Source organism: Callospermophilus lateralis, chromosome 3 (assembly GCF_048772815.1).
Source record: "Callospermophilus lateralis isolate mCalLat2 chromosome 3, mCalLat2.hap1, whole genome shotgun sequence".
Classification (NCBI taxonomy): Eukaryota; Metazoa; Chordata; class Mammalia; order Rodentia; family Sciuridae; genus Callospermophilus; species Callospermophilus lateralis.
In genome coordinates this window covers 62112341-62128429 of record NC_135307.1, presented here as the reverse complement: position 1 = coordinate 62128429, position 16089 = coordinate 62112341, and the positions used below count along the sequence as shown (strand labels likewise).

Here is a 16089-nt window from a genome sequence, read left to right as displayed (position 1 = left end):
AATCTTATCAAATAAAAAGCCAAGCACTTCCTCAGCTTCTAGAATTTTACTAGACATTGGAATAGAAAATAAGTTCCTTCCTTGGAAATCTTATGATCTGATGGTTGGAAAAGCCAGACTGAAGCTGGGAACAACAACACAGTAAGGTGCCAGAAAGCATAAGGCGGATTTCCTGTGTCATGGGAACTAAAGTACCTGTGAGCTTGTTGGAGGTTAGATGGTTCTGGGCCTTGAAAGGATTTGGAAAACTGAGCAGGAGAAGTGAAGGATACTCCGAGCAGGAGGAGGGGAAACTGGTGTAAAAGTCTGTGCTGGCCAAGGCTTGTTCACAGATCGTCACCCCAGAGAGGGGCCTTAGCCATGTCCCATGTCACAGTGTGGATTCTAGCAGGAACTGTCCAGGGAAGCTGGGGGTGGGTGGCTGAGCCCTTTGGTTTCTCCAGTGCTTCTCTCTGCCCTAGGGATAGCCCTAGGTTTATCCCACCTGACTGATGCCCATGCACCCGGATCAAGTGACTCCAAGCCTCCCTGGCTGAGATCTCCTCTCAGCCCCAGGCTGTGTAGCTGCTTTTGGGGCCCAGGATTGCAGAGGGACTGTCCATCCAAGGACTCTTCTGAGCCATATCTGGGGGGTGCAGCAGAAGCGATTCTGTATGCAGAGGTTGGGAGAGGTGGGCACTGCCTTATCCAGCCCTCTATCCCCACAGGGAGCTAGAACTGACTGCAAGATGCCTCAAGGGTGTGGAACAAGAGAAAAAGGAACTGAGGCACCTCACGGAGTCCTTACAGCAGACACTGGAGGTAAGGGGCCACTGTTGGTGGTTTCTGGAGGTGAGTTGGTTGTTTAAGCTATGTGATGCTGATTTTTCCAACAGTGTTTGTGTGTGTGTGTGCGTGGGGTATACCCGCCAGGGGAATGGGCAGGGAGGGGCACTGATCTAAAGGGTCTCCAGCTAGTATAGGAGGCCCAAAGCAGGAACTGTTTTTTTCCCCCAGACCCAGAGGGCAAATTCCAACTTGACCTTGCAATGACCATGATCTCAAGAAATCCACTTTCTCCACTGCTGGAGGATCAATTAGGGCAGTGGAGTCACCCACCACATCCTTGTTGTGGCTCACTCACTTAGCTGCTCCTGAGTGAAATTGAGCATGAAAGGAAATTGGCTGGCAGGTCACCTTCATCTGATACCACAAGAAGCTGTGAGGGGAGGGGGAAGTGGCATGTGTCAAGGACAAAGTGCAAAGTCCTTAGCCTGGTGTGCAATTGTTCCAGCCTCTCCTCCTCCACTGCCCCACCCTCGCTCTCTGCTACCCCTCCCTACCCCAGAGATACCCCAACCTCTGCTCCAACCCCTGAGCTCATGTGCCACAGAAAGATAAGCTCTTTCATCCTTCATACCTTGGCCCTACTGTTCCTTCTACACAGAAGATCTTTCCCACCTCTTCGCTAAGATTCAGTTCAAGTATCTTCTTCATCAGCTTTCCCTGATTCTCCTTCTGACCTGTGGGTTCCCACAGCATTTTGCACGTCTGTTAGGGAATGAACCCTCTGGGCCATGTATTCCAAACAGCGGACTCCATTAGACCTTGTCTGAATGGCCTCCCCAGGATGAGCATCTGGAGCAAAGCTGGCATATGGTGTGTGACCCGTATGTGTTTACTGAATCCATGAATTACCTTGAAGGCTGCAAGGATTGTAGACCCTCTTGACTGACTGGAGCTTTGTGTGTGGTGTTTATTTTTCTTTCCCTGCTTCACGTTATGGCAGGTGGTTCCCATGGATAATCAACTTCAGAAATTCTGGGCAGTGTAAAATCCCAGCTGATGAATGCAGAGACCACCTAAATCTGCTCTTGGGCTTGTCCTATTAGATATTTTTCACATGAACCCAATACATTTCCTCCTTACATGCTAGAGGACCCCCCCCCCCAGAAAGTCATGGTGCCCTTGAGCCTTGAGATCAGGTTCTAGTAGGTGCCATCTGTACTGGAAGCCACACTGAGTTGCTCCTGACCCTCCTGATTGAGGAGCAATCTTGCCTTGTGAGAAAGGAGATCTTGACCTTTTACCTCAGGAGAAGGAGACAATTCAGGTGTGCTTCAGAAAGGAATGAGAGAGGAAGGGATTACTCCCTAGATTGGAGAGGGGAGTGAGAACAGCCATGTTTGGAAAACCAACACTGGGCTTTCTCTTCCTTCTCCGTACCAGGAACTATCCATAGAGAAGAAGAAGACTCTAGAAATGCTGGAGGAGGATAAGAACCAGCCACAGTCACTGACCAATCAGAGTGAGCAGCCACCTGCCAGTGGGGGTCTCAAGAGCAACCTAAGGCAGATTGAAGAGCGGATACAGCAGCTGTTGGCAGAGAAACTCCTAGCGGAGAAGCGGTAAGGGGCTCAAGACCCCTGAGTCAACAAGAAGCTTGGGGGCTGGTGACTTCCTCCAGTTGGACACCTGGAGTTGCATTCTAACTGGCACCGGCCAGATGGGTCACTCACTTCCTTTTGCCTAGGAGGAAACTTCACTCCTCAAATCTGACTCGACTGTTGTGTCTCACAATGTAGAACCTTATTCCATCATTGGATCCTCAGAACGGGGCATTGAGGCTGGCTGAGCAGATCCCTTTAGCCCCTTTCACTGTGAGGACACTCAGCCTCAGAGTGGGGGGTAGGACTTCTCTGAGTTCACAGAAGTGGCAAGCCCTAGACCCAGGACTCCAGTGCTCTGCCTCCAAGCTTCCTCACTGACATACAAACCCTGTCATCACCTGGACTTCTGGACCCAGAAAGTTCTAGCAGCTCAGGGCTTCTTCAGCCAGGTCTCTAGGAGGGGCGACCCCCCTTTGATGGGCAAGCATCAAGGAAGTTCGTCTTCTGCCCTCAGGATGAAGGAGAATGAGGAGCGCTCCCGGGCCCTGGAGGAGGAGCGGGAGTTCTACTCAAGCCAGTCCCAGGCACTGCAGAACTCGCTGCAGGAGCTGACGGCTGAGAAGCAGCAGGCCGAGCGGGAACTCAAGGTGCGTGGACCTCAGGCCTCTGGGAGCTGAATGTGCTGGGGTGGGGGTGGGTGGGGGGCTTCTCTGTACCTGGAGACTCCCGCCTGCCCTGTACCTCACTGAATAGCTGCCCAAATCAACTCTGCCAATCTGAATAGCTGGCCAGGTACAGGGCTGAAGCCACCCTGAGGGGAGACAGTCTGCTTCATCTCTGATAAATGCCTACTGGGTGCCGAGACCAAACCCAGGCCCTCTGGGTCTGGGGTGAGATACCCAGGCAGCACATGGAAAGTTCCATCCAAACTCATCGATCCAGGGGTGACATGGGAAGGCTTCTGGGAACATGGCAATTGCTACTCCAGACCCAACTTCCCTCTGGCTTGCTTTCCCACCTCAGGCCGAGGTGAAGGTCCGCATGGACCTGGAGAGGCGTCTGCGGGAGGCAGAAGGGGCCTTGAGGAGCCTGGAACAAGGGCTCAACTCCAAGGTGCGGAATAAGGAGAAGGAGGAGAGGATGCGGGCAGACGTGAGCCATCTGAAAAGTAAGCTTCTCTCTGGGGACTCGGCCCAGCCTGAATCCAGGTCCCGTGGAGCTACTGTGCTCAAGGCCGGGGTTGTTAGGGACACTTCTCCACACACCTGCCTGCCGGGGCCCCTTGATGCTGAGTGAGGGTGTCGGGGGATCCTGAGGTTTCTTCCCCTTTGCAAAAGCCCAGCTGTGTTCTCAGTAGACCTGGCCCTGAGGTGGCAGCAGGTTGTGGTTTGAGGGACAATGGATGTCCCTTGGTTGTTGACTGGAATATCTCTTAGGGGTGAAATGAACATATTTTGTACTCAGCCCTATTAGGATCCTTGGGAGGGTCTCGCAGGGAGGGCCAGGGCCAGAAGGAAGGCCGCAGTCAAACAGGCCCTGCCCACAGGGTTCTTTGAGGAGTGCATCCGGAACGCAGAGCTGGAGGCCAAGATGCCCGTCATCATGAAGAACTCCGTCTACATCCACAAGGCCGCCACGCGTCGCATCAAGAGCTGCCGCTTCCATAGGCGTCGGTCCAGCACCTCTTGGAACGACAGTGAGTGTGGCCGTCTGTGTGCTCTGGTGGGGTGGGATGGGCACAGGCTGTCGGGGGATGAGGCAGGAGGAGGGCAGGGTGGGGAGTGAGCGGGACTGGCCCACACAGGGGCTGCACAGTGCGTCCCTGGACCTGGCTCTACCAGCTACGGTGAATTCTCAGGCCTTGGTTTTCTTGCCGCTCCTGGGAAGCCCCTGGGCAGGAAGGGGCCAGGAGAAAGTCAGCCTCTTGTAGGGCTGGGAGTGAGGGAGGCAGGGTGGGGCAGGGTGAGGGCAGGGTGAGGGCCAGCCTTGGGGTGAGAGGGCTGTTCACGGGGGCTCTCGGGCCCTGTCTCCCCAGTGAAGCCCTCCCAGTCCTTCATGACCTCCCAGCTGGAAGCCAACAACATCGAGGAGCTCAAGGAGGTGGCCAAGCGACTCAGCCGAGACCAGCGCTTCCGGGAATCCATCTATCACATCATGGCCACCCAGCCTGGAGCTTCCTCTGCGCTCCCCCGGGGTGCAAAGTGAAGGCGCTCCTCCCACCCCCAAGTCATTCCTGGGTGGGGCGGCAGAGGGAGAACTGACTCCACCAGGCTCCTCCCTACCAGAATGCCACCTGGGCCCCAGCCTCTCCTCAAAGGACAGGGATGCGACCTCCCTTAGCCACGCCCCACACCCTTTCCTTGGGTGTACACCAGGTCTGGGTGGGCCCACGCTGGGTGCTGCCCCGTTGACACAGCGAGGTGAGGAAGGGGCCACCATCCCTTTGTTGTACAGGGTATGGGGTGGTCTACCTGTCTACCCTGTGTGCTCACCATACTCCTTTGTGACTGTGGCCTTGTCCCTGGTCCTCCTGGGTTACAAACAGCCTCTCCTCCCCGAGGGGAAACCCCCTCCCCACCTGACACTCCCTTTCCCCAGGTTTTCCCAACCCTGTCTGCTTCAGGCATTCGAACACACCCCCAGCCAAGGCCCCTCACCTATTCTGAACTCATAGTACCCCACATACTCGTCACCATACCCCCTTTTCCTGGGGTTGGCCACAGCTCTGGGACCTATGGGTTTCCCTCCTCAGGTAAGGTCATCTCATGCAGCCTCAGCACCCTGTGGGAGGGGTGTGATCCTACCATGTCCTCTGGACCCTGGCTGGGAGCTGGGGCCAGCAGTGACTCTGGAGGCTCTCCCAGATGGCACACAGGAAGCTCAGGAGTGGAAGGTGACCCAGGCACCTGCAATATCTACTGGTCTGCAGAGAGGCGTCTGTCCCTGGCCATAGTGCTGGTCACTAGATCACAGATGTCTCCCTGCCAGCTTGGTTGCCTTTCTGCCTCCTCTCTCTGCAGAGGCGACAGCCAGTAAAGCAATGCAGCCATGACCCCAGCACACGGAGAACCTGGGCCTGTGACTATCCGGTAGCTATGGTTGGCTTGACATTATTAAGAGTGAAGCTGTAATACCAATCTGCAGCTTTTGTGGAAGACCCCCATCCTTCAGGAGGTCGAGGGCCCTGGAATATGTCTCTTACTTGTGACAGTCTTCTGGGCCCACCCCGCCCAAGCTTCCAGAGTCTGTGGGTCTCTCTAGAAAAGGCTCTGCCTGGGATCAGTGTGCTCTAGGACACTGGTAATATTAAAGATGCCAATTTTCTGCTGTTCAGAAAACCAAGATATTCTGTGGTTGGAAAGATGGTTGCAGGGCAAGTCCCAGCAGAAGGTACAGGCCCTGGGAACACACAGCCTGCTCTGTGGGAAGAGAAGTGGTGCTCCTTCTGAGAATATATGCATGTCTGCCACTAGGCTGGCCAGGCCAGCTGGGCTGCCCAGCTCTGCGATCAGGGCTTCCTGGAGAAACCTGGGTCCTGTCTCAGTGGGGGGTGGACTTTGATGACTTCAGCTACTCTATATAATCTAGGTGGTCTCTGGGCATTTTGGAATTAATGCACCTGAGTGTAAATGTAAAAGCTTTAAATATGTATAAACCTGCATAAACCTGGAACTTGACTATCTAATATGTATGTAGAATGAACTTGAAATGAGGAGGAAGATTTATAAAACCAAGATTGCTGCTTTTGTTTTTATTTTATTTTTTATTTCTGCAATACTAGGGAATGAACCCAGGACGCTCTACCCCTGAGCCACATCCCCAGGCCTTTGTATTTTTTTTTTTATTTTATTTTGAGACAAAGTCTCTTTAAGTTGCTGAAGCTGGCCTTGAACTTGTGCTTCTCCTGTCTCAGCCTCCTGAGTCACTGGGATGGCAGGCATGTGCCACCATCCCTGACTTTTTGTTTGTTTTTTAAAGAATTTAATTAATAATGGCTTGCTCTTGGAGAGAGACCTTTTGGAAATTTTCAAATGTGTTTGTTTTTCCTGGGCATACTATTAACCAGAAAGGAAAGTGCTTGTCTTAGTCCATTTTATAGCAATACCTGACACTCAATAATTTATAAACAGCAGAAATTAACTCACTGTTTTAGAGACTGGGAAGTCCCATATCCAGATGCTGGCATGTCACCAAGGCCTTCTCATGGTGTCATCCTCTGGCAGAAGGGCAGGAGGGAAGAGCAAGTGGGGGCCCAACTCATCACTTTATAAGCAGGTTACACTCCCATGATAACTGGCTCCTGAAATGATGACATTAATCTATTCAAGAGGACAGAGTCCTCAAGCCTTAATCACCTCTCAAAGGTCCCACCTCTTAGTACTGTTAAAATGGCCATTAAATTTTAACGTGAATTTGGGAGGGGACCAGCATTCAAACCACACCAGTGATTTTCCATGAACATTCACCAATCCCTAGTTCATTTCCTCCTACTCTCACCCTGAACTTTTCATGCCTCAGGCAGATCTGGGTTATCTTTAGCCAACTGATCAATCCATAAATGTTTACTTGTTTAAAGTTTACTATATACCTGACGCCATACAAAGAAAAAAGGAAGAGCATCTCTATATGAAAAAATGTAGGGGTGGAAATTGCTTACTGGAAATATATATATATATATACTTAAAAAAACAAAAACAAAAACAAAACTCATTCCTTGGCCAATTAAATATTTCCTGCAGTGTCTCTTAAGTACAGCTGTGGTCATTGCTAGAGAGGTGCTGCCCCCTGCAGGTCAAATGTAGAATTGCAGAATCACCTGCTTGTACCTGATCCTCCCACCAGCCTTTCCTTTTTGGTACCTGGGATGGAACCCAAGGGTGCCTAACTACTGAGTCACATACCCAGTCCTTTTCATATTTTATTTAGAGACAAGGTCTCACTGAGTTGTTTAGGGCCTCTCTAAGTTGCTGAGACTGGCTTTGAACTTGCAATCCTCTTGTCTCAGCCTCTGGAGCGGCTGGGATTACAGGCACGCCCCACCTTGCCCACCTACCTGGTCCTTTGTGCATGCTCCTGTAACTTTTCTACATAGGAGGAACTCTCCACTTCCTTACCTCCTGTGAGCAGCTTTTTAATAATTAATTGAAAAATCTGTGTTCCTACCCTGAGGTCCTGGCTGTTCCCATGTAACAAAGACAATCAGCAGGATTTTCTTTTGATTTGAGCACAGACCAAAGGGACAGAGCTTACTGTACCAGGGCGAACAGCCTGAGAGAGACAAAGGATTCCTAGTTTTATAGCCTGCCGGTTCAGCATCCCCACCAGAAATGGACAGTTTAACCTGTTCTGATGTGAAGTTTATGCTTTTGTTCAGTAATCATATGAGGGGGAGTGGGAAATTAGTGAGTAATGGTGATGGCTGTGTTCTCTTGCTATTTGGTTTGTTTTCTCACTGAGGATGGATATATTATGGTTCTTTAGAGGAACAGAATCAATAAGAAGTATGATTATAAAAAGGGGATTTATTAGATTGGCTTACAAGACCAGAAGCTGGAGAGTCCACAATGGCTGTTTGCAGGCTGGAGAGCTGGAGGAACCAGTAGCTCCACAGTCCAGGAGGCTGAAGCCTCAGAACAAGAGGGATCAATGGCACCACCTTAGTCTGAGACCAAAGGCTTCTAGAAACTCCCTGGCAGAGTCCACTTTGGAAGAGTGAAGAAGTCTGATATCCTCAGGCAATCACAGCAGCAATCAAGAACCCTTCAAGAAGACTCCAGCTTGCATCTGCAGCTGCTTTTTTGTTCTCCCAACTTCTATTCCATCCAAGCACCACCATTGGGTGGTGCTGCCCATGCTCAGGGAGGTCTCCAGTTCACAATCCCACATGCCAATCATTCCCAGGCATACCCTCATTGATGTACCCAGAAGACTCTTACTCATCTGCATCTCTAAATCCAATCGGGTTGACAATTCAAATTAACCTTTACAATGGATGATCTAGCACCATGCCCAGGATGGTCCTTTAAGTGTCCTGTGTATGTGTGTTTCCCAGTATAATTAACAGCTCTCCCTTAATAGTAAGTGTCTTAATGGAGATTTTCATCCAGTGGTCACCCTGATCCTGACACTTTTCCCCCAATGACATGTTAAGGCATGAGGCAAGAGATCTAGGAAGCACTTGGGTTCTGACCTGCTCCCAGCTCTCAGCCCCCAGGAAGGAACCACTCCTCTACCCATCTTTGGAGGGATTTCATTTTCCCCCAATCCCTCCATCCCACCCAGCTAGCATGATCCAAGCTACTTGTGTATGGAGCCCACAGTGAATGTTGATCACGGGGCAGAAACAGGCTGAGGGAGGCAGCCCACAGCTTGTCAGGTGGGATCTAACCAGAAGGCAGCTGGGCCTCAACAAAGCAGCCGCCCTGAGGCCCTCAGGTGAAGTTCAGCAGCCCCGATGGAAACCCTGTGCTTCCATAACCAGTTGGGATGGAGCTGCTCAGACACCCCAGGAAACTGTAAGTTCTCCCCAAAGTCAGGAACCCTGTGGCTTTGATGTGTGTGGGGGGAAGCTACTGACTTTTCTTCTTATCCCATTCCTATGAACCATGGTGAAGGGATCCTTTGCAAGGCCCCCCCACCAATCATTGTTTGTTTGTTTGTTTTCCCCAGCATCAGGGTGCTCTACACTGAATTACATCCTCAGCCCTTTTTATTTTTTATTTGGAGACAGTCTTGCTAAATATTGCTCTGATTAGCCTAGAACTTTCAATCCTCCTTCCTCAGCCTCCAGAGTAGCTGGTATTACAGGTGTTGGGCACTGTACCCAGCTGAAAGTCTTTGGGAGAGGATACAGTGGTTGTTTTTGCCTCTTAGAAAGGGAGAGTCACTCCCAGAAACCCAGAGCAACTGGGAGAAAAAGGCTGTTCAAACTAGCAGGTGGGTGCAGCTGAGTGCTATGCCAACAACCCCAGGTTCCATTATCCTGACCCTGTATATCCCCCTTCCCCTTCCCTTCCTTGGAACTGGGCTTCTGCTTATGTTAACAACTCTTCTGAACCAGAAAAAGCTTCACCATTCTGTTCTGCTGGCTTGAAAGTCTTCAGCAGAAGTTTAGGGAACATGCCAAGCTCAAGAATTCTGGGGCTCAGGGATCTTAATAAAATCCCTTTCTGGTGAATTCTATCTGCCCCTGTCACCAAATGTCTAAATGGTCTGTCCTTCTGTGTCTCTCTGGTTTTGACTCTGGGCAAAACTTGGAGACCAGGCAGGAAAGTTAGGGTGATCCAGGGCTACTCAAAGGCAGAAGACTGGACACCAGGGGCTCCAGCGGACATCCAGGTAGTGGCAAAGCCAGGTGCATGTGGAGGCTCATGTCCTGGAGGACCTGACACCTGGGTCCTGCTGGGAGCAAACTTAATCTGCTCCTATTAACCTATGGCTAGTGGGCCTTGGGACGTCCCCCAGGAGAACCTTTACTCTTGTAGAGCAGGGCCTCCATTGGCAGGTGTGATCTAACCAGAAGGCAGCTGGGCCTCAACAAAGCAGCTGCCCTGAGGCCCTCAGGTAAAGTTCAGCAGATGGCAGGAAGTTGCCACTCTCTGCCTGCTGCTGTGGAGGGTGGCCGTGGGCAAGGTCAGGCCTCTGCTTTACCACTTGCTGGCTCTGTGGCTTTTGAAAAGTTACTATGTGAAATGTTTTCCTTGTTTCTATAGTTTTATTATGTAGGAGAGACATCTTTTCAGTCTCATGAAGCTGCTTGGACCCTTGTAGTTCTTGAGTTCTTGTAGCCCTGAAATCAACAGACCAAGGACAGACAGGTCTCAGACACTCTGGCTCAGCTGAACTCAGCAACATACTGTCCTCTATGAAGACAGAAAATTTTGGCTTTGAAATGAGAACGGGAAAGATAACTGATCCATCACACCAAGGAAAAGGTCATTGGGACTCATTGTGGTCACTTGGAAAATTTTCCTGGTAAAAAGAACTTGTTCACCATACCTGAAATCTCAGTGACTTGGGAGGCTGAGGCAGGAGGATTTTGCAGAGGAGAGGTTGGATATCTTGGATTAATCATTGGTTGTACCATCCAGGCCTCCAGATTCCTAGCCCAGGTCCTCCTGTTGCCTGCCCCCTCAGCAAAAGCCAGCCTCAGCAAAAGTGGGATGCTAAGCAACTCAGTGAGATATCTTGTCTCTAAATAAAATACAAAATAGGGCTGGGGATGTGGTTTGGTTCGGCGGTGGTCAAGTGCCCCTGAGTTCAATCCCTGGTACCAAAAAAGAAAAAAAACCTGTTTGGGCTGGGGTTGTGGCCTAGGGGCAGAGTGCATGCCTAGCATGTGTGAGGCACTGGGTTCGATTCTTGGCACTGCCTGTGAATAAATGAATAAAATAAAGGTCCATCAATAATCTTAAAAATATATTTAAAAAAAGAAAAGAAAACCTGATTGAAATCTTATTCTTACAAGAAATTGTTGGCCAATGAGGAGGGCCTTGATAGTCTTAGAGGACAAAAGAATCACTGCTGAGAGGAAGGCGGGTCTCCACCTTTCTTCCTCTACCCCCCTGGCCTGTGTGTAAGGGATACTTTGGTGTTCACTTCCTCCTTCTTCCCAGCAGATGGCAGCATGCCCTGAGCCCAGCCCGCAAATTCCAGAGGGAGAGTGAGAGGAGGTCCCTGGAGAATGGGGAGGGCTTTGTGACACTGCAGAGGTTCTGCCTGATTGGTCTTGAATCACCCAGTTGTTCCCTCCTTTAAGACACGAAACAAAAGACTGCTCCAACAATGAATCCATTCTAGACACCGTGCACTTTCACTTTGATTTCTCTGTTTTGTTCTTACAGGGCACCTTTCCTTGATTAATAGAAAAAAGTGGAATCTGCAGAGATTAAAGGATTTACCCAAAGTCACACAGCTTAGAAATGGGAGTTCAGGTATTTGAACTCAAAGCCAGTGTCTTTCTATCTCCCAATTTCAAGTGAGTTTCCTCCATTGACTCCTTCATTCAACAATTATACTGTTCTCTCCTATATGTCAGAGCCCAGGAATCTCCACTGGGGTCTTTTCTATCATGGGTTCTTATGGCAGTGACTCAGCTGCTTCACAGTGACAGTCTGCTGAGAATGCTTTTCTGCAAGTCTGACTAGTCCAATGCAGCAGGTTCTCAGGGCCAGTGGGTCGCACCCTAAGGACTTTGCAAAAGAACCAGACCTTTTCTTGCTGTCCCCAGCCACTTCCAGGTGGGCACGCTCTTGACCTCCCTCCTTTGCCCTTTTCTCACATCCCCATGTCCAATAGCCCCATGAACGAGAAGTAACCTCTCAGGGAGGGGGAAGGCAACAAGAGGATCCTGAGCTGAGAATCTGGAGGCCTGGATGGTACAAAGAACCCATCATTAATCCAAGATATCCAACCTCTCCTCTGCAAAACACAGATGTAAAACTAGTCATGTGCCACTTAGTGATGGGGGTACATTCTGTCGTGAGGTGATTGTGTCATTGTGCAATGAATGTCCTTACACAAATTAAGATGGCTATGACATCCCTGGGCAATATAATCTCACTGGACCTCTACCATAGATGTGGTTTGTTGCTGACTGAAAAATCATCCCACAGCACACAGTGTGGAGGCTTTCAAACCTCTCCTCCAATTCTGGTCAAAAGTATAGGAAATATGTTACATTCAGGTATTGTGATGTACTATAGTTTGCATCTTGTGAAATGGGCACAGGGATTATGCTACCTAGTTTTAGCCAAATTAATTCTCAAAGCATGTATACATGGCTCTAAACTTTTCCCACAGAGAAGGTGCAGATTAAAAATCATACTGTTGCCAGGTGTGGTGGTGCATGCCTGTAGTCCCAGTGAGTGGTTCAGGAGTCTGAGACAGGAGGATCGCAAGTTCAAAGCCAGCCTCAGCAATGGTGAGGTGCTAAGCAACTCAGTGAGACCCTGCCTCTAAATAAAATACAAAATAGGGCTGGGTATGTGGTTCAGTGTTGAGTGCCCCTGAGTTCAATCCCAAGAGAAAAAAAAAAGAATAAAAATCATACTGTTAATGCAAGCACATTAACAAAGATTTCTGACATTTCTTCCACTTGTATTATGAACCACGGTATGATAGCCGTCTTACACTAGGTAGAACCAAGATGTTCTCATCAGATAGGAAAAGACGTTGGTCCCCTATCCTTGAAATGATCAAGAACACCTGCAGTAGTCTTCCTCACCCTGTAAGGGGCCTCAGTTGACCTATAAAAATGGTTTACTACTCTCTTGATCCAGAAAGCCCCACAAAATCATGCACATCAAGAGATTAAAATAGGGCTGGGGATGTGGCTCAAGTGGTAGCGTGCTCACCTGCCATGCGTGCGGCCTGGGTTCAACCCTCAGCACCACATACAAACAAAGATGTTGTGTCCGCCGAAAACTAAAAAATAAATATTAAAAAATTTTAAAAAAAGAGAATCAAATATTTTTATTCAGTTTAAAAACACCCATGAAGCTGCCCAGGCCATCAAGTATATGCATATTCAAAAAGCCACCAATCTTCCAAAAGATGTCACTTTACAGAAGCAACATGTGCCAGTCCATGTTTATAATGGTAGAGCTGACAGATGTGCCCAGGCCAAACAGTGGGCCTGGGTGAAGATCAATGGCCCAAAAAGAGTGCTAAATTTTTGCTGCATATACTTAAAAATGCAAAATAATGTTTAACTTTGGGGTTTAGATGCAGACCTCTGGTCACTGAACACATCCAGGTGAACAAAGCACCCGAGATGCACTGTCACACTTACAGAACCCACGGTTGGATCAATCCATACCTGAGCTCCCTCCCCTGCCACACTGAGATGATTTTATTGGAAAGGAAAAATTTCTTCCTAAACCAGATGAGGTGATTGTACGATAGAAAAAGATATCCCAGAATAAACTGAAGAAACAAAACTTATGGCACAGGAATAAATTTAGCATAAAATAAATGCAAATAAAAGTTTTTTTTAAAAAAAGAACACTTGAAATAGCTCTCAGAAGCAAGTCACAAAAAGCCCAATTTGGCAGCTCATTCAAACAGTCTTATTCTTCTCATCTGACTAGAGGTCTAGAGGCAGGCAGCTGGTGCTATTGGTCAATCCTTGAAGTTAGGGCCACTTCTCTGCCATTCTCGTGGCCTTTCTCTCAGTATTGAAAGCTGTTCATCCATCACATCTGCGCTGAAGGTAGGAAGGAGATAAAAGGCAATGTTAGTACCTCTGAGATTTTTTTTTTTTTTTCTGGAAAAATCTTCCCCTAAGCCTTTGCTTACATTTTGTTGACCAGAGTTGAGTCACATGGCCACCTTCGGTTGCACAGAAGACTAAGAAAGTGACTACTGGGCTTTCTAGTCTTTGTGGTCCTGGCAGCAAGAGAGAAGGGAATTGGGAAAATGTGCTAAATTAGCCAATCAGTCCATGCCACAAAATGGTTTAAGTATGGATTTCACTCAATGACTATCAGTGTGCTTGCCTCATAGAATGTAAATGTTGAGCCTTGAGATATTTTCTCTGATGCTACGATGATAGGATTCCTTCACATCTTCCTCAGGAATAGCATCTGGGTTTACTTCTAGGCACCCACCCCTAAAGCGAAGGTGAACTCCATTCCAAGCTCAAGAGTGAATCCTGACAGACCCAATCCAATCCAGGCAATGAGACTGCTCTGCCAGAGACTGCTTTGGAGGCAGGCATGTGACCCAGGCTGGCCAATGAGGTGAGAAACCTGCTGGAGGCCTTCTGGGTCAGGTTTTTCTCACTTTATAAAGAGTCACAGGGAGGTACAATCCTTTCATCGCCACTGCCTTTTCCACATCTGGATATAACATTAGAACGAAGGTAGTCCACTTGGCACCATGAGGGCAGCTGGCTTGAGGACCAGACCAGACTTCTAAGATGGCCAAACAGGTGATGGCAGGCAGCCTTGGTCCTCACTGGGTTATTGAGTCATGAATTAACCAGCACTGGATGGACCTATTTCAGGACTTCTTATTATATGAGCTAATCTGCCTTTCCTTATTATTGAGATTTTTTTTAAATTCCCTGGTACTAGAGATTGAATCCAAGGGCACTTTACTACTGAGTCATATCCTCAATTACTTATTTGCTTATTTGGGGACAGGGTCTTGCTAGGTGGCAGAGGTTGACATTGAACTTGCAGAACTCCTGCCTTAGCCTCCCAAATCACTGGGGTTACAGGCATGTGCCACCTTACCCAGCTTATTAAGAGCTTTTGACTGGGTTTTCTGTTGATTGCAAACAAGAAGAGCCTAATTAATACAGTCACCTTAGCTTTATCGAGTTGCATGATCTGAAGACCTTTCCCTAAGGAAGACAAAGCATTTTTCAATCATAGCCCAGGAACTGGAATTTATCTACTCATTCATTCTATGAATGTTGATTGAAAACCTACAATCATATTTTTAAAAAATTCTGACAGGGCTGGGGTTGTGGCTCAGTGGTAGAGTACTTGCTTAGTATGCATAAGGCACTGGGTTTGATCCCTGGCACCATATAAAAATAAAAACAAATAAAATAAAGCTATTGTGTTCACCTACAACTAAAAAAAAAAAAAAAAAAATCTGACAAATGTTCCCCTTGCAACTCAAACTGTCGAAATGGGTTATATTGTAAATTAATGACACCTTGTAGCTGATTTTGGCTACATGTCTATCTTGAGGTTATCACTGCCGGCTCAAACACCAGAAGTTCCAACACCAAAACTTTGTAGAATGTGCTGGGTGTGGTGACACATGCCTGCAATCCCAATGATTTGGGAGACTGAGGCAGGAGGACAATGAGTTCAAAACCAGCCTAAGCAACTTAGTGAGGCCCTGAGCAATTTAGACTCTGTTTCAAAATAAAAAATAAAAAGGACTGGAGAGCCATGAGCCGGACTTGGTAGCACAAGCCTGTAATCCCTGCAGTGTGGGAGGCTGAGGCAGGAAGATCGCAAGTTCAGAGCCAGTCTCAGCAAAAGCGAGGTGCTTAGGTCTCAGTGAGAGCCTGTCTCTAAATAAAATAAAAAATAGGGCTGGGGATGAGGCTCAGTGGTTGAGTGCCGCTGAGTTTAATCCCTGGTATATCCCACCTCCCAAAAAAGAGAGGGGACAAACAAAATAAAAAACTTGCAGAATGTGTGTCAATAGCTTAGTGGGGGGTTGGGGTGGATCTAAAACAATCGTGGAACATGCTCTTAACCCAAAAGGATCACATGGTTGTGGAGGAGTTGGTGAATCAGTTTTGGCATCGTGCATGATATAGAAGTCCAAAGGAAGCTAAATCCACAAAACTGATAAGCTTGCCTAAGAGCCCAGCACATATGAATTTTATTATAGATTCTTTTGAAAAATGCCTCATCACCAACACTTTTCATGCCACAGAGGATGACTGTGTGTGAAAAAAGATGGTCATTGTCAACTCTGAGTCACAGAGGTGCCAGGCTGGGATTGATGGTGCACACCTGTAATCCTAGTGGCTCAGGAGGCTGCAAGTTTAAAGCCAGCCTCAGCAACTTAATAAGACCTGCCTCAAAAGAAAAAATAGAAAGGGGTAGGAATGTAGTAGCTCAGTGGTTAATCTCAGGTACTAAGAAAAAAAAAGATGATTCATATTTCAAATTTCAAATTTTAGAATTACTTTAGCCAACTTATTTCACTTCTACTTCCTGTTTTATTATGCACAAGAGTGATTTCT

At 48.2% G+C, this 16089-nt stretch overlaps 1 protein-coding gene across 1 annotated transcript in view; it reads left to right on the top strand.

The window, feature by feature from the left end:
• Positions 1-4574, top strand: part of Plekhd1 (pleckstrin homology and coiled-coil domain containing D1) — a 35046-nt gene extending 30472 nt beyond the window's left edge. Inside the window, exons 8-13 of the mRNA XM_076848305.2 lie at positions 708-801; positions 2209-2387; positions 2884-3016; positions 3393-3537; positions 3916-4065; positions 4405-4574. Coding sequence (XP_076704420.2) covers positions 708-801; positions 2209-2387; positions 2884-3016; positions 3393-3537; positions 3916-4065; positions 4405-4574 — 871 coding nt within the window. The remainder of the gene's footprint in view (positions 1-707; positions 802-2208; positions 2388-2883; positions 3017-3392; positions 3538-3915; positions 4066-4404) is intronic.
• Positions 4575-16089: the final 11515 nt, after the last annotated feature.